Genomic DNA, 25,677 nt, shown 5'->3' on the forward strand with positions numbered 1-25,677 from the left:
ATTATTCTGACCTCGAATTGGCGTTATCCAATTGACGCAACATGCTAGAGCTTTTAAGGTCAAATTCGTAATGTGTGTTTGAATGTGGAATCGTTTGAAAATATTTACGATAAAACCTTGACAAGTTGTGTTTTAATTGAATTATCGTTTGTCTCAGACAAGTATAAAAATATCTCCTATCTCAAGGCATGGATGTATATACCATGTTAATCGTTAAACATATGGTCCGCATCAGTCACCGCATGAGGTACCACACACACGTATGTATGCGGGCCTCAAAAGTCGCTTCCAATCATCTTCACTATGTCAGCAAAGCAATGATAGCGCAGACGAATAAATTAAGACGCTTGCAAAATAGTTGACACTCTAATAGAGGTCCCTTTAAAACAACGCTGCTGCTACACACAGAGGTGACATTGTTGTCATCACATACAAGAGTCACGTGTGACGACTATCAGGGATATTCGATGGCCGCCGTGACCTGATATTAATAATGAATCGGCCATTTCTTCCTCGAGGTGTCTTTTTCGAATCCAGTAAGACGAAGAGGTGGGGGGGGGGGGGGTATTTGGTGTGAGCCAAGGGCGGGTGACTTGTCATGAGAGGAGTATTAATTTATGATTCCCATCCCAGCGTCTGACCTCATCACCTTCATTAGAATGCAGCTTTTGTAATTTCATGGTTAATATTCAATAGCCACTTGTCCCCTGTGCCCGCTTTGCGCATGTGAAATTTCGGCATGGGATGTGTATCATTTTTGAGTTTGTGTGTGTGCGTGTGTGTACATGGAAAAGGAAATGAGGGCTGACTGCAGCACGGCTTCCTGCAAAACATTTGCAGATGTCCAAAGATGTCCTCTGCATCTCTATTGCCATTGATTTGACTTCATTCCTCTTCTATGTCATTGCCTTAGTTACACTTTTGTCTACACACACAAATACACAAACATCAATAAACAGTAGCAGACCACTTTCCATCATTTCTATTCTGAACTTTACAAAAGATCTTTTCGAAGTGATGATGTTGCAACGCCTCATATTAATGCACAGCAAAAGGTCTGCACACACGCACATCAACACACAACCATAGAGCACAGTGTGCTTTTTTTTTTCTTTCTTCACCAGACACAACTGCTGGCTCCTGACGGGATGCAACAGACCACAGTTAAATGAAGGAAGGATTAAGGCAAAAAAAAAAAAAAAAAAAGCTGTAAAAACCAATGTCCCCTGAACTTATCCACACACATTAATATCTTGGCCTGAGCACACATTCCTCCTCAACGACTTTGGCAAGCCGTTAAAAAACAACACATTAAAGGATTCGGTTCCGCACGAGGCCAGTTGTTGCGGCGTTTCTCGTATTTCTGACATTTCTCTCCTCTTTCTGTCAACTGAAGAGACAACTAATCTGCCGGGGTTACGGGAAAACCTCCAGATACTAAAAGATGTTTTTTGAAAACATACTATTGGAAAGAGAGAGCGGGCGAGAGAGAGAGCGAGAGAGAGAGAGAGAGAGAAAGCGAGGAAAGATATGAGCATTGAGCTGTTTGCATGTGAGGAGATGGTTGGATAGCTATGTTGGTGTTATGAAAGTAAAATAAGTTCCATATTTTCTGGAGTTCACATTGTTTATTCAGTAATAACAAAAAGTTGAATGCGACTTCCAAGACAGCAATTGAAATGAACATAAAGTTGCTTTGTTGTAAACAAATTGACATTATTGTGGACAACAGTCAAGTAACATTTCATCTGAACTGTGATAGGCTTAAAACTACTTACCAGAGAGGGGAAACTCATATATAAATCACTTTAGAAAAAAAAAAATGTATCGCATAATTATAAATCCACAAAATTACACAATGTTTGGGAAAAACAAATGGGAATAATGGAACATGGTCCGAATACCAGAGAATAAATGATATGGTACATAAAATTTCTTTCCAGTAATAATAGCTAGAATATACTATGTTTATCCATATGACATTTTCTAAGTTGTTATCCACTTCCAGATTGACTTCTCTATTTCCAGACCAACCAACCAGTCCTAACAGAATAAAAAAGTCTGATACTTATTTTCCTTTGGTTTTAGCGTTGTCCGTAACCGGTTCTTGTGATATGGTTGGTCTGGCGACAGAGCAACCGTTCCCAATTAAAGTGCTTTAATATTTTTTATCTTACCCCAAACATGAGATTGTAATCCATTTGTCTGTATTATTCTACGATCCAGTTGTCCCTTCGTAAATCTCTTTCCAGGATTATCATTTTCAACATGTTGGAAAATTTGAGACAATCTTAGTGATAAAACCTTCCCCAGTTCCACTTGTTCATTTCCAGTAACTTGCATTCATGCGTTGCTGCTATTAACTTGATTTTCCTCACTTTTGTGTAGTCGTAACAATCTCAGCCCCTAAAATAGGGTTTGAATCCAACATAATGAAACATAAAACCAACCCTTCTATTTACATACTACATACACGTTTAGGAATCAAGAAACTACGTTCCAGTCAAAATAAACTTTGATATTTTTATGAAACAAAATTGCACAAAATATGAGGCTGCATGACAGAGAGAGAGAGATATGGATCACGTCATTTATAAAGCACAAAATATTGGCTCGGACAAAAGTGTGTACGTGTGATGGTCTGAGAGTTGAGGCCTGTTATCAAAAGCGTACCATTCATACTACAGACGGGTGGATCCAACTTAGCATAATGCCGTATGAGATTGTCACTGGCGGAATTCAATTAGATGTTCGGCAGTTCCAGCTCTACAGCTAGCTTGGCCAAACCTGATAACACAGAAATGTGATTTTCACATTGGAAGAGAAATGCAAATATCTTAACTAAAATCTACCCACTCCTCACCTCTAAATTTATTTTTAAAGGATTAATAGAGATTTGGAATCTACTCGGAAACGCAGGCGGTGAGCTAAGCCGAGAAGGCCATTTGTTCACGTGAAATGTATTCAAGAAAGATTCTGCCTATCATTGACTCCATTTTTGGACGAGGAAGACTTCAGCGGACAAAGCCGAAGCTCCTCAAATCAATGTAAAAGTAAACACGACGTGAACTCTGAAATGAAGAGAGATGTTTGATTGCCAACTCTCCTTCACATGTTAAGTGGAGAATGTGACCATTAGAAATGCCATCAAGCGTTGCCCGCTGATGTCCATCGCTAATGCTCCTGATTTGATTCGCTCCATCTGCAAGCTGATGAATGAGTCTCTCATGATTCCGTTAAATGAGAGACTTTACGAACAAAGGAAAGGCGTCTGTAATATTGCCACAAGCCACCATTATTCTCTGTTTTCTACTTTTCTCCGTGGACAAAGACATCAATGGATCCAACATCAGCCTCTCGGGCTGCGCGTGTCGCAAAGGCCACGGCAGGCAATCAAACTGGAAGACGTTAACCTTGCCAAGGACAGACTCAGACGGTTCTACAGAGAGCTGAGCTTCAATTTTTCCATTACGCCGCTGCTCTTATCAACAGAAACACTAAAATCCGGTTAAATGGATCCATTTTCTCATTTGCCTTTGGAGGTCATTTTTCATGCTCGGAGAACTCCGGTCGCTTAGACCGCAAGAGGGGCTCCGTCGGAACAATCCAGTCTTGCGCACGCTAGTGGACGACGGCTGAAACTCCGGCCCAACGGCCAGCACAAAGCAGGAGGGGCTGCTGTTGTCTGGTTTGAGCCATAAAAGAGGGAGGAATTCACCATTGACTGCTCTCAGAGTCTTTTGTTAGAGACTTATTGTATGATGGAGCCAATATAGTGAGAGCCGCAGAGTCCTGGCCAAGCTTTGACAACAAAGACTGAATGCAGCACTTTGCAGCTTTGACAAGACGCTGATTGAAGTCGCTCCTGCGGCAATACGATGGAGACGAGTATGGGCATCGTGACCTCAGGAGGAGAAGCAAAGGCTGCAGCACTCCATGCAGATTTCCAAACAGTCTGCGGACTCACAGCAGGCGTCGATGATGCCGCAGTCCATGTCGCACGGCAGTTCACAATCGCCGCACTCCTCGGACGCGCAGCAGCAGCAGAAACATGAATCGTCGCCGGCGCACGAGCCGCAGGTGGCGCAGTCCAGCACGATGTTACACAGCGTCAGGAATTCACAAAAGAGGCAGGCCAAGATGCAGTGAACGCAGCAGTCTGAGGAGAAACAAAGTTCACCCTTTAGAATCATTTTGTGGGGCAGGAATGAGGTCTATTGGAAAAGATGGAGCTTAATTACGTGCAAGTTGGAAATTGTTGTTGTTGCCACAGATCACAGAGAATATCTGAATGAGGTTATTGTTTGCAATGATTGTATGTGATGCTGCTCCAAATTTGTGAGCCGTTATTAGAAGGTTTCTAATTACTCTAAGATTACATGAATTTATGTTGGTTCATGTGAGGTCTTTCTTACTATAAACACTTAGTACAGTTAGGTGTTTAAATATACAGTTTTTGTTATTGGCGTAAATTTGGCACGATGGGCAGTGACTGAGTTTTGGGAATTGTTTAGGCCTATGCAAAAGAAGGTCTGCGCCTATGTGGGCGTGAACATTTGAATCATCTTCAATCAAAGCTGTTTCTTTCATTCCCTTTAAATCTGGCACAATGGCTATATCTCTTGAGTGGGGAGGAGCTAAACAAACTGTTGTCCATGAATTGGTGGAAAGATAAATATTACAGCAGTGGACTACAAAAAACAATGTTTAAATATTGTCGATTGCAACAGATTGGTGTCTGCTTATTTATGGATAATGTTACTAAGCAGCGGTGTGCTGTTTTGTGTTTATATTTCCTTCCTGCATTAATTGGATAATGACACACTGTATGCATTACGTCTCGCTTCTATGATGTCACACTATTTATGTAGCTGATGCTATCTCCCTCTCCACCTTCACGCCCTACAATAAAACAAACCAGATCACGTTTTAGCAATCATCGCTGTACCGTGGCCAACAATAATATTGGGATTTTTCCAGTTGACCTACTGTATTATGTCAAAGACCCCCAAAAGTGAGTTAAAAAAATCTACCTGGTGCCAATCTGCTAGCATGGCGACGAGCTGGACAGTGTAAACGTTCAGTATAATTTGTACAGCGTGCATTGAACCAAGCCAGAAAACATTTCTTGTATTCTACAACCAAGTCATGGTTTGGGGGTTAGAAAACACAGACCGTCCTAGTTCAGTCTGTTCTTACGTGCCTAAGAACAAACTGAACAAGTAATGAATTCATTTCTGCCCACAAGACCAAATTCTACATGGTACGATTTAGTCACATCTTGAACTAACTTGGAACATGTCAGACTAACCACAATAGTTTATTCTTCACCATTCACAAGATGGTTTAAGTTGTCAATGTATTCAAGATACCTTTTATTATTGTTGTATGAAATCATGTAGTATCCATGAAGTCAATGCATAGTCTTAATAAAAGATTGAGAAACATATAGCTGCCAGGCCACAGCACTAACCACTAGCGCACTGCGCTGCCAGGAAAATGCAACCTTCTTCCTTTATGTTATGATGATAAATGCCGTAGTCCTGCAGTTTGTCATTACGTAAATGTTGCATATGCACCGAGTTAATTCTTAACTATTAAAAGTTGTCATTGCCAAAGTGTGGTACAACTTAGAATCATGTTGCTGCACGTATTGTTATTATTATTATGATTAAGATTCTCGCTGGTGTGTGCATCTTACCATCCTGTGCTTCTGTGGGAATCTGGGAGCTGTTGCTCTTGGAGCTGTTGCTCTTTGAGCTACTTTTGGAGCTGCCTTTGCTCCTCTTGCTGCTCTGGGAGGTGATGGAAGGGTTAGACTGCAACTTCTTGCTGTTCCTAGGCCCTGCCGAAGAGGAGGAGGAGGTGGATGAGCCTCCTCTTGGGAGGGAGCCCAGTTTTGGATGAGGGCACCCGTTCCTGTCCCCGCCAGACTGGAGTGAGTGTGTGTGAGGCGTGGGATGCGCACACTGAGGGGAGTGTGTGTGAACGTGGGGTTTGGTTCCGTTGCGTAGTTGGCTGCCGGGTTGCGTCCGACATGGCTGGGTGGGGTGGATGGGTGTGGATCTGGCTGCTGGTTGACCTGTAAAGAAACAAAAGAGTTACTGTTAGCTGATACTGACCTCATATCATGAAGCTACGAGATAACGACTTTGCTGTTATTACAGGCATGTGATTTTAATATTTGGATTGTGCATGTGCGGTCCAATTTTTGTATTTTATCTTAGAATACGTGCACATGGACAGCACCTCTAAAGTTTATTTAAAAGCAAGCACAAAGGCAACAGAGATTTTACTTCAGTAGCTGAATATCTTATTTGTCTCTGAGTACGCTTCTACTTCAGCATAAGACGAACCTTGACTCGCCTGTTGAACAATTATCTAGTTTTAATGGTAACGACTTCACTTGACAAAACAGGTGTCAAACATCGCAGAAACAAATCTTGTCCTTCAGGAGCAAAGGATCATCAGTTTTTCTGAAAGACGCATTCTGTTAAATTAGACTGATTCCAATGTTCATCCAAAGAAATGTACTAAGATGGGCTTTGAATCTGCCCCGCTCTATTGTGCATAATTGAATTAAGCGATTCATTATATGTAGATAATTTCAGTCTACAAAGGCAAAGGAGTCGAGCTTAAATAGAACCCTCGTGACGTACGGTCCTTAAGACACCACTTCACTTCATCAAGAGCAGTTATTCATCAATTGCCAATAGAAGCGCATGGGCCTCCAAGATTACTTTGGCAACACTTTATCAAACAGAACAATACATACTTATATCTACCTTTGCCAAATTAAACTCCTCCGCTTCAAAGCGAAGTCAAATTTCAACTGAGTCAAGAAGTAACGTCAAGCAACTGGGCTGGACCATCGTGCGGTAGAATTATGTGTTGTGGTCAGTTGATTTCGGTGTGGACACTGTGGCTTCTAGTCAGCTACGTAGTCAAAAGCCAAGCTTCTGTCGTGTCGTAAGACTGTGTCAGTAACTTGGACCAACTGCGACGACTCCATTAATGCCAAAAAGTACAAGTGGCCATGAATATTTCAACAATACAAAACCACACTGTGTGCGTTGGTCCAATGTGTGGTTGCGGGAGGAGAGTTTGCTGGACTGCAGTCCCGACCTCTCCCCAGTCAAGATCGTATTTTGTCTCAAGACACACAATTCATTTTTATTTTAGAAGCTCTCTCTTAAGCAGTGTATTTACTTTTAACAACAGTTGACATGCTTTTGATGAAAGAAGAATAAGAGATGAAGAAATAAGTATATAGTGGGATTTCTGAAGTGGACAATTCAGATTTTGTCATAAATATTCATGAGAAATAGGTCTCTAAAGCCAAACTAAACTAAACCACAGTCATGAATGACAACGTTACATCAGCAAAACTTGAGAGCCGAGTGTAGCCACGATGAACTCTTTGTATTTTTTCTTTGGAGTTGTACATTTTTTGCAAAACAAGGACCAACGTCAACAACTGGAACAACTGGATCCATTGTTTTTTCTGTAGCACTTAGCCTCACCAGGATTGTGGGTGAGCTGGAGCCTACCCCAGCTAACTTTGAGCTAACTGATGCTAACACACCACAAAAGCATCCATGCAAATCCACCAGGACTGTCTGTATATATATGTCAAACTAAAACAACAGTCAAATCCAAAGTACTAATCACTGTTTTGATTAAACCTAACATTCTGCGCCAACTTTTTCCAATTAGGATTTGGTCTGTTTCATTTCTGAAGCGGCAAGGAGGTGAGAAAACACACCTTTGCTGCCAAGCCAAACACAAGTGAAAAAGAAGAATCAAGTCGAAGCTTCGGTTTAATGGCAGCGTTTCATAGCGTCTTTTAAAGGTTTGAACATTTTCTTGACCATAAAGCAGATGTTGTCTAAAGACACAGTGAGGCCTGACGAGACACAGCGGCAGACTAAGAGAGAAAGCGAAATCAAAGTATTGCTCTGCACCTCATACACGCACACACGCTGAGAGTGTGGTCTTAAACTCTGGCTAAGGAACACGACCAGCAATAAAAGCGTCTGTTCGATAACCACTCCCAGACAGATAACCCAACGAGGACTGTTTGAATTGGCTCACGTCCGGCGTCGCGCAACCAATCCGCTGTTATTTAAGATTCTTTTCATTCAGCGTTTTCTAACTTTGCTCCAGATGTTTGGCAAGTCACGCAGCCAGTGTGCGCATGTAGCTAGCTAGAAGGAACGTCTATAAACGATTGCGAAAGTCAGCAAGGACCGCTCAACTCGTCCCTTCCGCTTTCAACACCCCCCCTTGATTCATCTCGCGCCCCCGCCAACAACACTTCTCTGTGTCTGTTTTTAAAATAGTACTTTTAACACCACACGTTGACCAGGATGTTGCTGCATGGAGGTTTGCATTGTCCTCAAATTATTGCAGTTTTCCCGAGTTAGTGCATGTGTAGCATGTGTTTAGGAGAGCACGATTATAGTCGAATCTGGCACGCAAACAGACGAACCCTGAGAGCTCAGGAGTCAGGACTGTCTCCAGAGAGAGCTTGAGGTTAGACCCACTTGTGTACACAAATATATGCATGCATGCATGAACACGTGAAGGCCTCAGTCCCGAAAAAAAAAAGAAAAGACAAGCTCTCTTTGTTTGAGCTTGAGAATGTAAAGAAATGGGATGGGCTGAACGTGAGAGAGAAGGAAAGCAAAATAAGTAGGTCGACGTTTGTACGTTAGATATTTGGAGCGGGAGGAACTTGCGCCGAGGTGACTCATACGCGCAATGATTCAGCACTGGTTAAATATAACAGCAAAATCGGGGCAATGTGTGTAGTTGACACGTTGAGACTGGGAAACTGCAGTGTTTGTCGTTCCCAATCCTCCAAAAGATGCACATATATTATGACGCATATTATTAAGTCAAATGTGCAATTAAATATGAGTCACAGCCGATCCCCTCCTCACCCACAACTCCCACCTCCTTTCTACTTTCCTCTGATGGTGTGAGCCACCAGGTTTCCTCTTCACTGCTACGGCTTGGCGGAGAATCTAATGAAAGATTCGATTGTTTATGATCATATTTGTAAGTGACCCAAAAAACTATCAATACATAATTAAATCAGGTTTTTGAATGAACAGTTTAAGTATTCCAAACAACCTGAACACACAATTGTGAAAACTCGTTCTTGGTTTTGCGATGCATTTATTAGCTATTAACCGAGTGATTTTAAAATCATACGATAAAAAGATTTTGAGGACATCATAGTGAAAGGGTAACATATTAATTCAATAGCAAATAATGCAAGTTAAATAAAGTAGACGTAAAGCAGCTCATCTTTGGAAAAGGCAGAATGTTCATGTATTGGAACTCATTAAATTGAGCGATTGCAGCCCCCTTGAGTGCAGTTTATCACTGTACTGCTAAATCTTTCATCAATAATGACACATTGCACACCCCGAGATGACAAGATGCATAAAACAAAAGAAAAGATAACTTGATGTCATCTTTGTTAAAGACATCATACTTCCAAGGCCATCTGTTTGTTGGGCTGTCAAAACAAGTGCACAAAAACGTCTTGCAAAAGTATAACACGAGTCAGGGAGGAACCAAAATCGTAGCGGAACCAAAACCGAACATTATGAAGTTGTGTCGTAAACACAGTCTCTGATGAATGCCAAGTGTTTGGTGAGGCATGGCCGTTAAGGAAGCAGATCCCGCTGCGACCCTGACGTCAAAGACAGCGGCAGGTTGATGACATCATTGATGAAGACTGAGTCCAACTCGCGCCAAAGCGCACACACATTAACAGCTCTCGGGACGTGTTGTGCTCAGACGGCTCGTCATAGGCCCAGCGCCAGGCGCATGCTTGTGCTACAATGTCATCACAACGTCGGGGTTTAGAAACCTTCTGTTTTGGCTTCTGTTTCTTCACACTCCGGGCAAATAACACACACAAACACACACGAATAAGCGGATCTCACAAAGACATGAGCTCAGCACACATCTTGAGTCATTTTATGTGTTTTAGGCCGGGTGCACATGGAAGGAGTTATCAAATCTGAAACGTTGTCTGAATTTATGACAGTTTTTGATCACATTGTATTATTCACAATTCTTGGGAATCTTAATTAATCGATAACAATGGATTAATTGGCAACAAATCGATTCTGAGATTAATCGCCTTGCATTTTAAGTCATCTTTAAGAGACCATTTTAAACTAAAGATTGTCTAAATCTTCTGATTTCAGGCTCTGGTTTCATTAGTATTGTTTTGGTTTCTCTAGCTCTTCATGAAAGAGGACAGATTTAATTGAAATAAGATTTTTGCAAACATCTGTTTTTACTTTAGACAACAAAGAGCCTCAATCCTACTTATGTGGTATTGCTTAACAGTGTTTTTTTAAATCACTGAATCATACCAAATAAACAAAATAATAACTCAAGGGAAATGTGTTTTTTGACATGCTTTCACTGAAATAAAACTAGCCGATTATGAAATTAATTGACGGTATAATCAATAATCGATTCTGAAAATATTAGATAGTGACATATTTGTTTCTCAAAATTGGTCCAAAAACCAGCCTGATTGACTTAATTTGTATTTGTGTCATAGTTGAACAACCTAAGAGTATTAAAGACAGTGACGTGTGAAGAATGGTAAAAGCTTCCAACTAAACCCATGTTGCATAACTCTCTGCCTACCATATGGAGTCAGCGGCTTCCATAGATTTTACAGCCATATAAAACCCAACAGGGGGAGGAAGAAAGCACATGATTCAAACTATCACCTTTGTGGGCCTGAATACAGACACACAAATATGGCAGACAGAACAGGTAGAGAATCAAAACCACAGACAGACAGACACGGCAGACGTTCACACACCCACTCACCCACTCACCATTCACCTACTTCTCTGCTTTCTAACTGAGCTGCGGGTCAGTCCGTTGCCACAAAGTAGCTATTAGCAATGGGCAGGTTTGCATGTGCACGTCACCCGTTACTGGATTCCAGGAAACAAACGCTCCAAGTTCTCTAACACAAGCTCATATGACAATTTGCGCAACGGTCTTCCCACTCCTCATTTGCTTTTTTCGGTCATTGTTACGAAACGTCAGGAAATGCCGATTTTAGACAATGTGAAACTACCACGAGTGCGATCATCAGGGGACTTTGTGGCTCCGCTACTTTCTAAATGGCACAATCGGGTTAATGTTTGCCTTATTTCCAACTGTCGCACAAATTGATGGTGGTATAATTGTGCAACTTTGGCTTTGTTACAGTTGGGGCGTAACTGAGCTCCAGACAAAAAGAGTGAGAGACAGACTCTTTGGCTGACACGTCGGACATAAAATATGAGGGAGGGAAGTGCGTGGTGTCGGCTGATAACGATATGACTCAAGAAAAGGGATTTCCAGGTGTTATAGACAGGCAGGGGTGGAGAGGTGCTAGTGGAAGAACCCAGAATAGGACAAGTATCAATTTCAGGGATGTAGCTAAAATGTGTGCGGATGAAGCCATTAAAGGTCAGAAAAAGTTCAGAAAAACTTGTTATTCAATTGCAGATGAAGCTGACCGGACTGTAACACAATTTGATCCAACCCCAAACCACTTCTTTTAGTCGGATCAAATTTTGGCTCTTTGGTCCAGACATGCTGTCTCAGACACTTTTCACACCGGCTATTTTGGTTCGGACCAAACAAGGTAGGTTGGAGAACGCTCTAAAAGTCCTGCAATGGAAAAGACGGGTTCTTTGGTGCATTCCCATTTGTCCACACAAGTTGTCCACCGTTTGATATTCAACACATCTTTCTGATATCACAGTTTATTTTTTTTTATTTTTTTCGTTGTTTTAGTCCAGACAACTAAGGAAAGTCCCGAGCACGGCTCAAAAAGATTTTTTTTTCTTTTTAGCTATGCACCATTCAAATTAACAAGGAAAGCAGCATGCATAGTCACAGTGTCTTCTTTAGAAAGGTTGACAAAAAAGGTTTTAGAGGCTGCTTGCAGAGAATGTGACATGAGACCGTGTGGCTTTCAACTGATTAAATCTAATATTTCATTAGTATTCTTATTGATTTGACTGATAACATCATGTCCCGTGAACAATTAAATGAGATTGACAAATGGAAGCAAATTTCACAGTAGCAGCCGGTGTCGTCAAAGTAATGGCACTACTCATTTTCTCCTCATGACAAGAAGCAGAAGAGAGAGAGAGTTTCAACTCTGCTTTTTTGGACCCGGGCTTGCTTGTGTTCAAAAATCAAGAACGCAACCTACTTGGCTGAAAATGTGGATTTTCTTTCTAGGCCTATTCGTTAAAGGTCAGGACAATGTGACTCATCCGGCCTGGTGATATGTAATGGAAACACGATTCTCCCTGCGTTTGTGTGTCCGTGTGCGAACGTGTGCGTGAGAGTGTGCTATTTACTCACATGTGATATTCCTGCTGAGTGTTGTGAGCTCGGCGTGCGAGAGGCTGCTTTGGTTTTGGCCTGCGTCGTCATCTTGCGTCCTCTCAGGGATGACATCTGACCTCAATATGAGGGGCTCAGTGTAGGTGTTGGCCACATCTGGAAAAAAACGACACAAGCGCTTTAGGTAACATTAAAAAATGTATAATCTGCGACCATACGGTGAACTTTATTTTGAAATGAATTTCCACTCCATCATTTCCTGTATGAATATTTGACCGAGCCGTAATCCCTCTGTGTAAACATGTCAACTCTCGTTGTTGCTCACATCCACACGCACTTCAATAATTTCAAAAGCAGTTCTGCTGACTTCACCAAAGCAGAAGATTGGTCTGTGTGTCTGCGTTGGTGTGTTTTTTGCGCTCAACCTGCATCTGGAAGTCGTTATACTCAGCTCCCCTGGGACTTTTCGGGGGTCTATGTGCACGCTTGCGTAACCTGAAATCTTGTGGCTCTCTAAGTATGCGCGTGAGAGTATATATGCGTCAAAAACATTTAAGAGAGGAGCGTATAATAGACATGTAATATAAAATAAATAAATAAACAGAGCATTTCTGGGGGTTTTATGAGTTCTCTGACACCACAGGCTGCTTTAATGAAGCTGTTATGTACACACCCATACACTCATATACATGCACATATATGTGTACAACACACAGAGGCCTTCAAAGCAGGGCAAGCTTGGGCCTCCGAGAGGTGCGGATTCATTCCGAGGCAAATGACTGCCAGCTGGGTTTGATAGACACACACATACACGCATGCATATATGTGCACACAAGCCAAACCACGTCGTGCGCATGGACTCAACACTTCCCGGTGCTGTTTATTTATTTTAGCAATTCTCGCTCACTTCTCTATCTGTTTTCCCGTCTCTGTCCCCGGCCTCTCACCCGCATATTCACATTCCCTCCATACTGACTTCAAATACAGTCCCTCTAATAGCTGGCATGGCCTTAGAAATAAGTTCACACTTCTGTCAAGTCTTTGCAAAGGGATCTCAGTTTGAGCTGCAAAAGAGAAGTGCTAGAAAAGACGTGATGTAAAATGACAGACAAACTCCTTCCAGTTTTTTGGCTCCCAAGTGGCACAATTTGAATGCGGGTCATTATACTGGATATTCTCAGATGTAGAGCAGGCCTCCTCCTAACGCGGGTACAAATCTGACAAGTAAACGTACGGATCGGATATAACGTTAGCCTTGTTGAAAACAATAGGACAAAGAGTCACTCTAGGCCAACGAAACAGTTTGAATGGCTGCCAAAATGGTATCCTGCCCCTCAACTGTGGTAGCTGTTAAGTGTGTCTAAAACAGTGATTTGAATCATTACAAGTTCGGATCACACTCACATTGGATCCGCCGCATCACCACCACCATGAACCGATTGATGGCGAGGATACGGCCCATGGGTCGCTAGTTGCCCATGTCAGACCTACTGTAGCTAGAATCAACACTCGCTGAAGCAGTCCAACGGTTGCACTTCCTTTGAAATTCAATTCCCTTTTTTTTCCCCTGCACTCGGATCCTAAACACTGCCAAATGGTGACATAAGCTCTCATCTTAATGACTTGACCAGTGAGTGTATCCACCTGCTTTCTGAATTTCAGAATAACATCTGGACATTACAGTTTATCATGTATGTCAATCATCTGGTCAGCCGATTCATTGTGAGCGTGTGCAGCCAGCCTACTGACTCATTTCGAGTCGTGCCGCCAAAAGAGTATTATGGGTTAAAAGTGTGCAGGCCTTGTTTTGGAGTTCCTGACAACTAAACACATTCCCACCAAAGCCCTTTGTGCCATCCAAGCAGGCCCTCAACCAATTATTCATTGGCACCGGCATCAAACCGCCAAACCGCCCGACCTCAGAGCCATTAGTGAGATCTAAGAATGATGAGCCTCTAATTCGAATCAGACCAGAGCAATCAAGAAAGTCTGAAGAGACCCGGCTTGTGTGCTTACATGTGTTTTGGGGAATATTATGGACGTTTGTTTGTTCGCATATTGTGTTTATGTGTGCGCTTACAATGCACTTGCGTGTGTGTCCCTGAAAGGCAACGCAGAGGAATTTTGCTTTTCTGGTAAACACAGCGACAAAAGCAAAAGCATATGGATGACACACACACACACATATATATACACACAGAGGTTACTGTCTGAGCTAATGCAAATAATATTTTAAATGATCAGCTTCCCATGCATTTTAACAGCTTAAAAAAATACAGTGAGAGAGAGAAGACGCAAAGATACTGGAAAGCGGTGGAGAGTATCAAAGCAGAGATGTTTAGTAGCGTCGAAATAGTAGGACTGCAATGTAGAATCTGCCTGGTCGGCGGTAACAACTGGAACTGATTGAAACCACACACGAAGTCGGAGCCTTTTGACCAGAAGGAGCGTAACAAGAGGCAACACATAACTCTGGTGGGGACGGTTTTATCTCCATCCAACAACAAACAAAAACAAATCCATGCAGGAGCACATGCACAATGAATAGAATAGTGGAACTAATTGTTTAAGTGCAATCTGGCTGACACACACACATAGACACACACAGACATGCAAATGACTGGAATATGTCCAAAAGGAAAGACTACACCTTAAAAGAATGACACTGATAGTAGCTCATTAAAAACAAAAACTGTCTGCTCTTAAACGTTAATTGTGTTACAGTGTCCCAGAGATTTGTCTCTTTCCTACTCTCTAATAAGCGTTACACTGTCGCACTTGATTGAACTCATTACATTTTAGATATTTTTGCTCATTTCGACAAGTCGTTAGAGACGTGGCATCAAGATGAGGAAAAACAAAATGCCCACTAGGACCTAGTCAATTAGAAAGGGCTACACAAAATGGCTTTATAAGTATAGCACGTAAAAGAATAGAAGATCGGAATGGCTATCATAAAGAGACACAACCAACCAGCACCTTGACCACTGTTTTCCTGTAACATTTCTTGAATGTGTTAAAGCATTGTTTCCCAACCTCTTCATTCACGGCACACCTTTTCATTGGAAAAAATCTCGAGGCACACCACCAACAAAAATCTGTTAAGTGTCACACCAGCTTCTATATTAAAATCATTTATATGACAACAAAAGACGTAAAGTTCTATTCCTATATATGTATGGGGAGTCGAATAATTGAATAAAAATAAATACTAAATATTCTTTAAATTGTATTTCTTTTGTAAATGAAAGTGACAGTTTTTGAAAAAAAGGTTTTAGACAGTGTAAGGAATAAACTATTGAAAGTGATTGTGATCAAAATCCAAAAGAATCAATATGGCTTTGTTTACTGTTTTAGACTAGCTCTGTAAAATATTGCAACATTAAGAACAAAGTCACTTTCAAAGAAGCTCTGCTGTGGCTGAGTGACTATCACAGTCGAGGTGTCTCGACTTGACGGTGTCTTTTACGTTGGTGACAAATGAACAATCCAGGTTCTCCCGTTGAACTACATGCTCTGATTTCCATCGGACCGAAAACGCACCACATCCGTCATAGTGTCACTGTTCGTAAAAGCACACAGCAACTAGTGATGTGCATTCCAGTTATTTTAGGTGAACTGAATATTTAGAATCAGTTCATTCAAAAGGTTCGCTCCATCACTGATCCATTCTCGCGATGAACTGGAAATGCAAATCACTCACTCACTGACTCCCTTCACTCACAGATCCGTTAAGTTGATGAACGGGAAATGCAACGTGGAAAACTTCCATTCATGTTCTCAACAGAAAATGTAACTTTTCACCGTTAAATACCTGACAATTATTCTTTTCCCGGACTTCTACAATTATTGATTGGATTCCCCTTCACATCAAGTCAAGTCAAGTTTATTTGTATAGCCCTAAATCACAAGCAGTCTCAAAGGGCTTCACATAGACAGAAATTGACAATTATTCTCAAAGCATCCCCTGATCTTAAGCTCCCAAAAGGGCAAGGAAAAACTTAAAAACCCCTAGCAGGGGGAAAATGAGAAACCTTGAGAAGGGACCACAGATGGAAGGATCCCCCTTTCAGGATCACCAGGTTGAAATGGATGCAGAGAGGGCACAAATGATACAACATGAAAATCAATTAAATAAAAAGTGGATGTCCATGTCACAGCAGAGGGCTGCCGAAAGGAGCCCTCAATTGTCCTGGCAGTGCTCTTCGAGGAGGTTGAGCTGCAGTTCCCCTATCCTGAATTAGCCACGAGAATCCAGATAGCCGCTGTCAGCATGGGTACCACCTAACCATTCACATTCAAATCTTACTTGCTTCAGTGAAAATGAATTCAAATTCTAGCAGTGAGTGCTTTTCACATGAAAGGCTGGCTTTTGGCCTTTCACACCCTGTTGACACAGTCTGTCATCGGTAAATGTGTGTTCGTGTCCTTGTGAATGTGAGCAACACTTTCTCAAACGTTTGCGAGGTGGTGCGGAGATGAGGGGGGTGGGGAACTTTACTTCAAATATCCTGTAAAAATGCCCCAAATTGCACCTTGGTTATTTTCAATCTCAGTGGGAAACTAAATTAGACATTGGCCTCAATGAACCTCTGTGACTAAAATGAGACGAGCGGGCACATAGTTGCATTCCAACACAGGAGAGGAGAGACGTACTGTACTTTAGTGCGATTTGGAACAAACACGAGTCGATCAAACAAAATATACTATACTAAATAATATAATATTTAAACTGCAGCTTGTTTCTGGAAAGACAAATACTAAATAATAGCTGAATAAATATTATCAATGGAACACTACCTAAATGTTGATGACTCCACAACAGACGAGTGCAAAAGCTGCTTCCAAATCTGCTCTTGTTTACAGAACACCGGATAGACTGCGGTGAATGGCCAAACAAGATCAAATGCCAGTAAGGAAATTATTTATTGTCACAATGATTGTAAGTTCTAATGTTATGATGGAATACAGGCAAGTAATTGAGTTTCTCAGCATACAAAACAAACTGATGAATAACTAGTTTTCAAATCAGAGACTAGTAAAACTTCAAATATTTTAACAAGACGAATGGTAATAAAAATTGCGAGCAATATCTCAATTTTTTTAAAAGTGAACCCAATTTGTAATTTTACTAATGACACAAAGTCGATGCACAATTTGTCTTTGCGGGCCACATAAATTCATGTGGCGGGCTGTACATGGCCCCCAGGCCTGGAGTTTGACACCGATGATTTAGGCCAAGTTGGTTGTTGTGATCACTGTCTGCTGGTCAGGTTTTTTTTTTCTAAAAAGTTTACCAAAACTCTTGCAAACTGAAATTTGAGCATGTCAACCACTCGTCTACAAACAAGAAGAGGAAGCAATAAAATTCACTGGTGCTGACTCCTAAAAGAATGACGCAGTTGGACTTCCTTTATATTGAAAACAACACGCTCATCGGCTATATATACACAAATCAAGTCATTAGTGGGTTCGGATAAAGATAAAACAACTTGAGAAAAGTAGGTCAAAAACACTGAAGAGGAGGCAAGAAAGAAAGAAAAAGAGATGCCAGTGGTAAAAAAAAAAAAGAGGGCTTAGCATATGGAGCTGAGGCTTTCCTACATAAACAGATAGCCTCATTGCATCTTCATGTCTGAGGCAGAGCAAGATTCCCAACAGTGAGGAGCCCACATCTGTCAAAACACAGCACCGTTGCGTGGCCTTGGAGCTGCTGAGAGGAGCTTGACTTACAATTCGAGCAACGACTAGATAGCTCAAAGAGATCTCTCTGCACTCTGTCGTGCATGCTTGGTCACATTTGTCATTAAGTTGTGGACACTTTGGTTTAAAATGTCTCATTTTAGTTCTCAAATTGTGTGGCACTAAAAGAAGACTGATTCTTGGCCTTGTTCTATTTGCATCTTTGAGTATGACATCAGCGCAACGGGTGAACAAATCTTTCACCGCTTAGGAAGTCAAAGAGACGCACTGTCATGTGCCATGAGCTATTCACGCAAACACACACAAAAAAATGTTTGCTGGTGTGTGCTGTCAGATGTGTTTTTCACTGTAGTCGTGCATGTTGTCTTGCCCCAGAGTCCAGCGGTCTCTAGATGGGAGGGGTGGGGTTTAGTGAAAGCAAGCCCTTGTTGCCCTCTGTGGTAGCCTGACCAGTCGTCTCCACCCCGCTCTGGCTCACCTACGTGCCCTCAACTCACACATGCACACAAGCAGTCAGGCAGACTGGCACACCGACTTCAATAGAAGAAGCCCAGTTCTGCTTTGCGTTGGATTCCTGAGTTTGCACAGTTGAAGGCGGCTTAACTCCAAGAACATGTTGAGGCAACCCTCCTACTTTTTTAATAATCAAAAAAAAAAAACTTCCTTGAGGTATTATCATCAAAGATTATAATCTCCCTAATCCCACAGTAAGAATACGAGACAGAAAGATCCAGTACAAAATGAGCAAATAGGAATGGTAATGTAAGAGTAAAACAAAAAAGGCTTTCAACGAATAGTTTTGTTGTGGGATGTCATGGCAACATGACATTTAAATTTTAACTGTTCGACCTGCTTGTGCACAACAACTCAATATGAGGAGACATCACCAACCATGCCCCCCAGGACCAATCACACAGAAGGCAAAGCACCCTTTCAAATTTCCCCAACTTCGACCATCTGTGTTCCGAGAACCTCCATGCCAGCCAAGGAAATACAGACCCATCTGCAACCTACTGTTGCCACTAACGTGTAGCATCTATGAGGAGTAGCTACTACTCCCCCCCACCCCCTAAAAAAAATCCCCATCATGGCCACAACTTGATTTTTATGTGAGGCAGATGTGCTAACCACAAATCAACTGTGATGTCTTATAATGTTTATACATTTGTGAAAAATCCGCTTATACTCAAACTCGTCAAAGGGCAGAGTCCTTTCCCTTACCTCGACTTGTTGCTGGGATGAAGGTTCTATTTTCAATCTCTACGTTAGCATTTACATGTAAACTGGGCAGGTAGGCTGCGGGACAGGGGTCCCCATCATCGGGTGGCTCTGGGGAGATGGCAGGAGCGCTCCTCTCCTCATCCATGGGCGTAGGCCTGGCTCTTTTCTGAGAAGGTGGAGGGGCCCAGGAGCTCGCCTGGAGATAGTCAAAGGTATCATATAAAACACTTGTTTCCAAAATCTATAAATCTGAGATGAGCGACATTTCTGAAAAGATTGTTTAGAGGGTCGTTCAAATGAAGAATAAAATGAGATTGTTCATTAAAATAGTACATGAGCTATTGAACATTTTGGAGAAAGGAATTACAACAAATGACAAACAGGTCTTGAGTCAGTAGGTTTGGTGTTTTGACAATGATAAGGAGAGAATGCTGGGTCAGCACATTTGAGTCATCAGAACACTCATTCATTATGTTAACTTTTAGTCACTTAATATCAGTAATTTCAAACAAGTAGGTCAAATATCTATTGAAAATATTTCAAGTGAGCGCAAACATTGTATTGTATGACCGAGCAAACAGATGACTTATAAATTAAGTTTCTTCAGCCGGATACGCATCAAGAACGGTTATGGGGGCAAAATAATCGATTTTTTTGCAGACTGATCTGACAAATAGATAGTGTTCGATCACGTTCTTTAGATCACGTTCAATCACGTGCCAGTGCGCTTGGAGCGCGCGCGTGCCGCTCATCTGGCCAGCTGTTTGCGCGCTCCCGCTGTTTCACTACCTTGACAACTTTTTGCCCCAAAACAGCCGAACGAACGTGATCGCATTCAGAGTATGCACACAAAAATTCATCAGAAAGTTCAATGGGGCAAGTGAAACTGTTTCTCAAAGTTTCAACCCCACAAAAGACTCCAGTCACAGAGAAAATTTTGAAACTCGAGCAACTTTTGCCGTGTTATCACGATAGTTGCGAGGTAAACACTGTGCTTAACGAGTCCCTGCACGCGGAGGACTTGACAGGGAAGAACTTTTCATCAGCACGTTATAGAAAGTCGTTTTGCACAACTGCGACAACAAAGACACAAACTCACCTTGTGTGCGGATGGGTTGCGGAATATCCGAGCTTTCGGCTAATTCATTCTCTGTCCTCTCCAGGTGGACTTCTCTCCCCCTCCGAGACCTCCTTCCCCCCCTCCTCGCCTCCCCCTCCACTCTTATCTATACACTTCCACGGATCTTATCCACTGCACGCCGGGTACGTGCACACCCCCCTTCGCCCCCCCAAAAAACTTTTCAGTGCATTTTTCTCCGCTCGAGATTCCCCTCTTGCTCTCCGCCTCCCTGAAAACGTTCTCCTTCTCGCTCCTCGTCCTCCAGATGTTGCGACGCTTTTGGCAGCTTGCTGGGAGAAAAAAAAAGTTGAGAGAGAAAAAAGTTGGGAGTGCAGTTTTTCTCGCTCTCACGCGAGTGCAAGTCGGACTATTCGTGTCTGTCCCGTGCGCTCCTTTCAGTGTGGCGCGCAGCTTTTGGGGGCAGGAAACTGCTGTGGAGTCAGCAGCAGTGATTGTGCTTCCTCCGGGCTACAAACTGCTTGGGCTGAGCTCTACATATAATTACCTCTTAACCCAAAGCAGACAGCTCGCACTACGGGTTAGCTTTCATGCCAGAGAATTACGAGGCCGGTAACCACATGTTTTCACATTAATAATAGACTTTGGCACTGATGCCAACAACACAGGTAGCAATACAGGGATACAATTCAGCAATAGCTTTGTGTCCATGATAGTCAACAGAAGTGATGGTATGAGTCATTGCTGTGATATTTATTTTTCCCCCTCAAATCTAAAAAGTTAGACACGGTCAACTGGTTTGTCCACTTTTGGGGCGTTGGAGCTGGAGCTGTATAGTAAAGATACTAAAGGCACATAGTTGCTCTTTTGAGCTCACAATCTGTTGCAATTCCCTTTGGGAATCTTCCTCGCTCATTCCAGTAAAAGGTCATAAACAATCGCTGGTTTCACAGCATCACTAAGCATTTGCCAGCGCTTAGTCATGCTTGGTACGTGTTACTAATGGTCAGTGCTGACATGCTCTGTACCAAAAACACAAGTTGAATAAGTTGACGTGTTTTAAAACAGAAAAACAGCTGTCAAGTTGACTTACAACGTCATTTTAAAAGTCAACAGTTTGTTGAGAGCTGACAAATACATGACAGCTGTGATATACTGTGACATCACACATACAAGTTTGTATAAGATGAGAACAACAGCAAGACGTGTTCTTTGGGTTTGTTTTGCAGGACAATTTGTTGCACATATTTGCAGCACAGGCCCGCACAGGAGATTAAACAAACAAGCAAGTCGCTCGTGTCAACGCCTGACACTGATGAACCTGCATTGTTGGATTGATGTGCGAAGGGAGGGGAGGGTAATGTGCTGCGGTAAGTCTTTGGAGGCCTTTTAGACAGCTTCCATTTTTCTTAACAACCTATTGGCCTCCTTTTCAATATAGCTTCTCAATCACTCATTTGAGCCTGTAAAGCTTTTGACAGTGAAGTGTTTACTGGTTTGTTTTGTTTAAACATACCCAACCATTTTGTCTTTAGAGTTTCGTGAAAGATTTGGTGTGCTGAGGGAAATGATCCAATTTCACGATATTTGTCTAAAAAATATTTAGCGTCATCTCTACAGTATATGCCAGCAAAGTAATGACAGGCAGAGCAATTAAATGCAGAGGTGGGCTGCTTCTGGGGGGGCAGTCAGAGGCCGAGCGCACCAAGCAGGCAAATATGACAGTATCATTCCACATTCCTCACCTCTATCACTTCTATCAAATCAGCCTGCAATTATGAATCAGGGCCAACTGCTATCACAGCAAGCATTTTTTTAATTTACACAAGTGCGTCTTCAGTACACAAAATCCTGTGAGTTCAAAACAACATACATGAAAACACTCAAAGATTCAAAGTCACATGATAGCTTGTCATAATGTCCAAATCTTGTTTATTCTAAAAATAACCTACAATTTAAACTTAAATTAACATTTCTTGGTGGCTCTTAAGCACAGATGCATAAAAAAGAGAAGATCGTTTACTCCCTACTGCGTTGCGTACAAGGGCACGTTGTCCTCACAAAGGAAGCCGTGCCACGCTCGTGTATATTTAAAGCCATTCTACCTTTCACACGAGACGCTGACGTGCTCGTTGTTTGGCTTGGGCCTGCGACGCTTCTCCTGAGGCTTTCCACTATGCTAAAAGCCAGCAGAGCGACAGATTGGGAGAAAGGAAGTTCATCTCACCAGGAGGTGGACTGAGCTGCTCCACTGCCCTACTGCTTCACTAGCGCAAGAACTGACTGACACAAGGTTTGTTTGTGTGCAAACAAGTCAAACTGCAGCTACATGGCCGCACGCATAATGATTATAAACTTTAGACGTGGATTGTAACAGTCGTTTAAAGTGGTCGGATGGGAGAGAGGAGGAGAAGAAGGAGGAGTAGGTTGAAAATGTGGTTCCAATCACTCACAAAGATGCTTTTGTTCTGCAGCTGTGGTCTTCTCCCTCTCCCTCTCTAAAATGGTCAATGTGTATTTGCATGAATCTGTCTTCTCCATTTCTTGACCCCTCGTATGATGTGCTTTTTTTCCCCCTTCAAAACCTTTACGAGAACCAATGAAGTGCTTTTTCAACCCCCTGCTTTAGCACAGATTTATGTGAGATTTTTTTAATTTCATTTTTTTACCATATACGTATTGGTGGGGCTAGATGGGGAGGGCCGCGGGGGCACTGCCACCCCTAGAAATTTGCTTGGAACACCTAGGAAAAAAATCCAAGCCCCTCTAGTGCAGGCATCACGTTTAGTCTTTTTTTTAATGGAAAGTGCGCGTATTTCATCATTTTGAGCAGTAAAATATTAGCAGTTAACTGATAACATCATTATCTTATATGAACATATAAGACATTTAAAAACACACTTTGCCATTCGCTGTCGACTGAAAATGACATCACATGAGCAGAGGGCAGCTCGCCAATGTTTATTAAAACATTGGGTTCACACCGTATTAGAAGTCTATCTATCCTTTTCGTGTCTTTGTGTTTCTGACTGTAAATCTGAATAACATACATACATTGCCGAAGAGGCAGTCTTTGCATTTGTTACTATTTTATTTCTTTTAGCACAATATTGTTAAATACACTGAGAGGTGGAGATGTTATTAATAACGTCTGAGCATTCTGAATGTCATTCATAAAAGGAATTGTATGTAGACAGTGGATTTGAAATGATCGTGTATCCTCAAACGATAGCCTCTAGCCCAGAAGGATGTACCTTGCTACTGATTTCAACAAAGGACAAAACAAGGAACACAAAAATCCTTTCTTTGTTGTAACCCGCTCCATTTTTCAAAACTGCTTTTGTTCTCGTTTCATTTAGTTGTATCCTTTTCCGGACCACAATACATTGGTAAAAAAAAAAAAAAAAAAGTACTCGGTTGAACGTCAAACCTGATTTTTAATATACAGTATACTGAATGGAGTTTATTAGAGAGAGAGAAACCTGCGGACGCCTGCAGTTGTAGTTCAACTCGCTATGTTGTGTTGTTTTTAGTGAGTCAACATGTTTGGAGGCCAGCCCTCTGTGGCACACCACAGACACAGAGAGAAGGGGAAAGGAGTGGACGACAGGGTGAGTAAAAAGAGAGAGAAAAGATGTCAGCACGCTTCTATGTACACTACACTCAATGTATTTAGTGACTCATCGGGTCTGCCTGGACCTCAGTGCTCTGCGTGATGCTGGGCCCGGGCATCATGGCTGAAATGTATCTAAAATGCAATAGCCTTGCACCTAATATTTACTCAGTCCAGATGAGCGTTCCGAAAGAAAGCCAGAGCAACACGGCCAAACATCAGCGTGACATGCCAAGAACAACCTCTTTATGTTGCTTTGCACCCTGGCTCACCTTGTGCAAGAATATATCCTCATGGTGTCCCGTATACGTGTTTGCACGCACGTCCTTAACAGACTTCTCCCAAAAGTCAAAGTTGCCTGCATTTCAGTGCCAGGGATGAGTGGATTTCCTCCCAGATGACTTAAAGAAGTTCCTAAAAGTAAAACAAGTTTCAACTTAACCTAAAAAAAAAAAACATGCAGCCATTTTTCCCCTTCTCCCTGTGGCAACGTATGCAGAGTGCAGTGCCGAGGTTCAAAGATAAGCTAGAGGGCATGTGCCAAACTTGCAGCAAGAGAAAGCACAAGGAAAGAAAGGAAGTCAATAGCAAGGTGATGAGAACTACAGTAGGTTGAAACATAAACACCTCCATCATATCATCTCACCTGCTTGTCACTGTTACTCCATCGCAAAGCAGTGTTGTACCTGAACTCGTTTATTATTTGGACAAATGAACGATTTTGAATGGCAGTTCAATTTGGTTCAAGGATGCCAGCTTTTCTCTTAGACTTCAAACTAAAACCTTGCTAAACACACTGTAAACGAGATGACGGGGGAAAAGGATTTGATAACTCCAACCGCAAGTGGCTCAGGCTGTTCAGAAACTGGAAGGTAGGCGGTTCAAACCCAGCTCTGACCGAGTCACATGTCCTTGGGCAAGACCAATGGCAATGATTAGGTATCATCCCTTGAGAATTTGGGAATTTTAGAAAATTTCCACTAATTATTCAATGAGATTGTTTCTGTTGTTTTAGTAATTTTATTTTTATTTAATTTATAATGATTTATTTTAATTTATTTAATAAACTAACCCTACAGCCAAAATGTCAAAAGTTTTTTTTTTTTTTAAATTGTGAGAAGAAAAGAACTATGAGCTCTTCATTTTTGGAATGATAAACTTAGTTCATAAATCATGAACTGAACAAGTTCATTTTAAAATCCGTGAACTGAACTTTGAATTAGTTTGCGAGAAATTGAACTTTCCCAGCATTGTCTCAAAGTGTGCAGGAGCTCACCTTGCCAGCTCGTTCACATGCCGTTGTGAACTCTCTGGCTCACCCTGTTGGCAGGATGCTGTCAGTGACTGTTTGTCGCAGAATGCATGTTTGTGATATGCTGCTTGTGTTGTCCGGTTTGTTTACTCCTCCTGGCGGCTGCTCTTTGTATCACAACACACTCTCCTTGACTCAGCGTTTGCTAGCGACTCATCTCAAGGCATGTTTTTACTTGCATGACTCATTAAACTGGGTAAATTTGTTGATGTGGTAAATCAATAAATTACCTTTAATATATAAACTACATTATAAGAAGGAAATGTTTTAATACTGCTGTGTGTAAATCATAAATGAGAATGATTTAGACACACAGCTATGACCAAGATAAAGCGAAAAAAAAGCAGTTGTTGC

At 41.9% G+C, this 25,677-nt stretch overlaps 1 protein-coding gene and 1 long non-coding RNA gene across 2 annotated transcripts; one reads left to right on the plus strand and one right to left on the minus strand.

Moving 5' to 3' along the window:
• Positions 1-1,608: 1,608 nt before the first annotated feature.
• On the minus strand, positions 1,609-21,126 carry mdfi (MyoD family inhibitor). The gene is made up of 5 exons (XM_061291495.1): positions 20,420-21,126; positions 19,321-19,516; positions 12,415-12,552; positions 5,702-6,082; positions 1,609-4,159 (listed from the first exon to the last, which is right to left on the minus strand). Exons 2-5 carry the CDS (start codon positions 19,463-19,465, stop codon positions 3,906-3,908), a joined length of 918 nt encoding a protein of 305 aa, XP_061147479.1. The 5' UTR covers positions 19,466-19,516; positions 20,420-21,126; the 3' UTR covers positions 1,609-3,905.
• LOC133162361 (uncharacterized) lies at positions 11,089-24,702 on the plus strand. Its single transcript, XR_009716211.1, has 3 exons — positions 11,089-11,683; positions 17,263-17,308; positions 23,932-24,702. It is a non-coding gene; the product is annotated as an uncharacterized LOC133162361 (long non-coding RNA).
• The last annotated feature ends 975 nt before the right edge of the window (positions 24,703-25,677 follow it).

Source organism: Syngnathus typhle, linkage group LG11, assembly GCF_033458585.1.
Source record: "Syngnathus typhle isolate RoL2023-S1 ecotype Sweden linkage group LG11, RoL_Styp_1.0, whole genome shotgun sequence".
Classification (NCBI taxonomy): domain Eukaryota; kingdom Metazoa; phylum Chordata; class Actinopteri; order Syngnathiformes; family Syngnathidae; genus Syngnathus; species Syngnathus typhle.

Excerpts from the sequence above, each read along its gene's own strand:
- mdfi (XM_061291495.1), bottom strand. The coding sequence starts at position 19,465 with ATGGATGAGGAGAGGAGCGCTCCTGCCATCTCCCCAGAGCCACCCGAT. Across the intron at positions 12,553-19,320 it reads CATCCCAGCAACAAGTCGAG|ATGTGGCCAACACCTACACT; the intron begins GTAAGGGAAAGG and ends GTTTTTTTCCAG. Across the intron at positions 4,160-5,701 it reads TCCCACAGAAGCACAGGATG|ACTGCTGCGTTCACTGCATC; the intron begins GTAAGATGCACA and ends GTTTCTCCTCAG.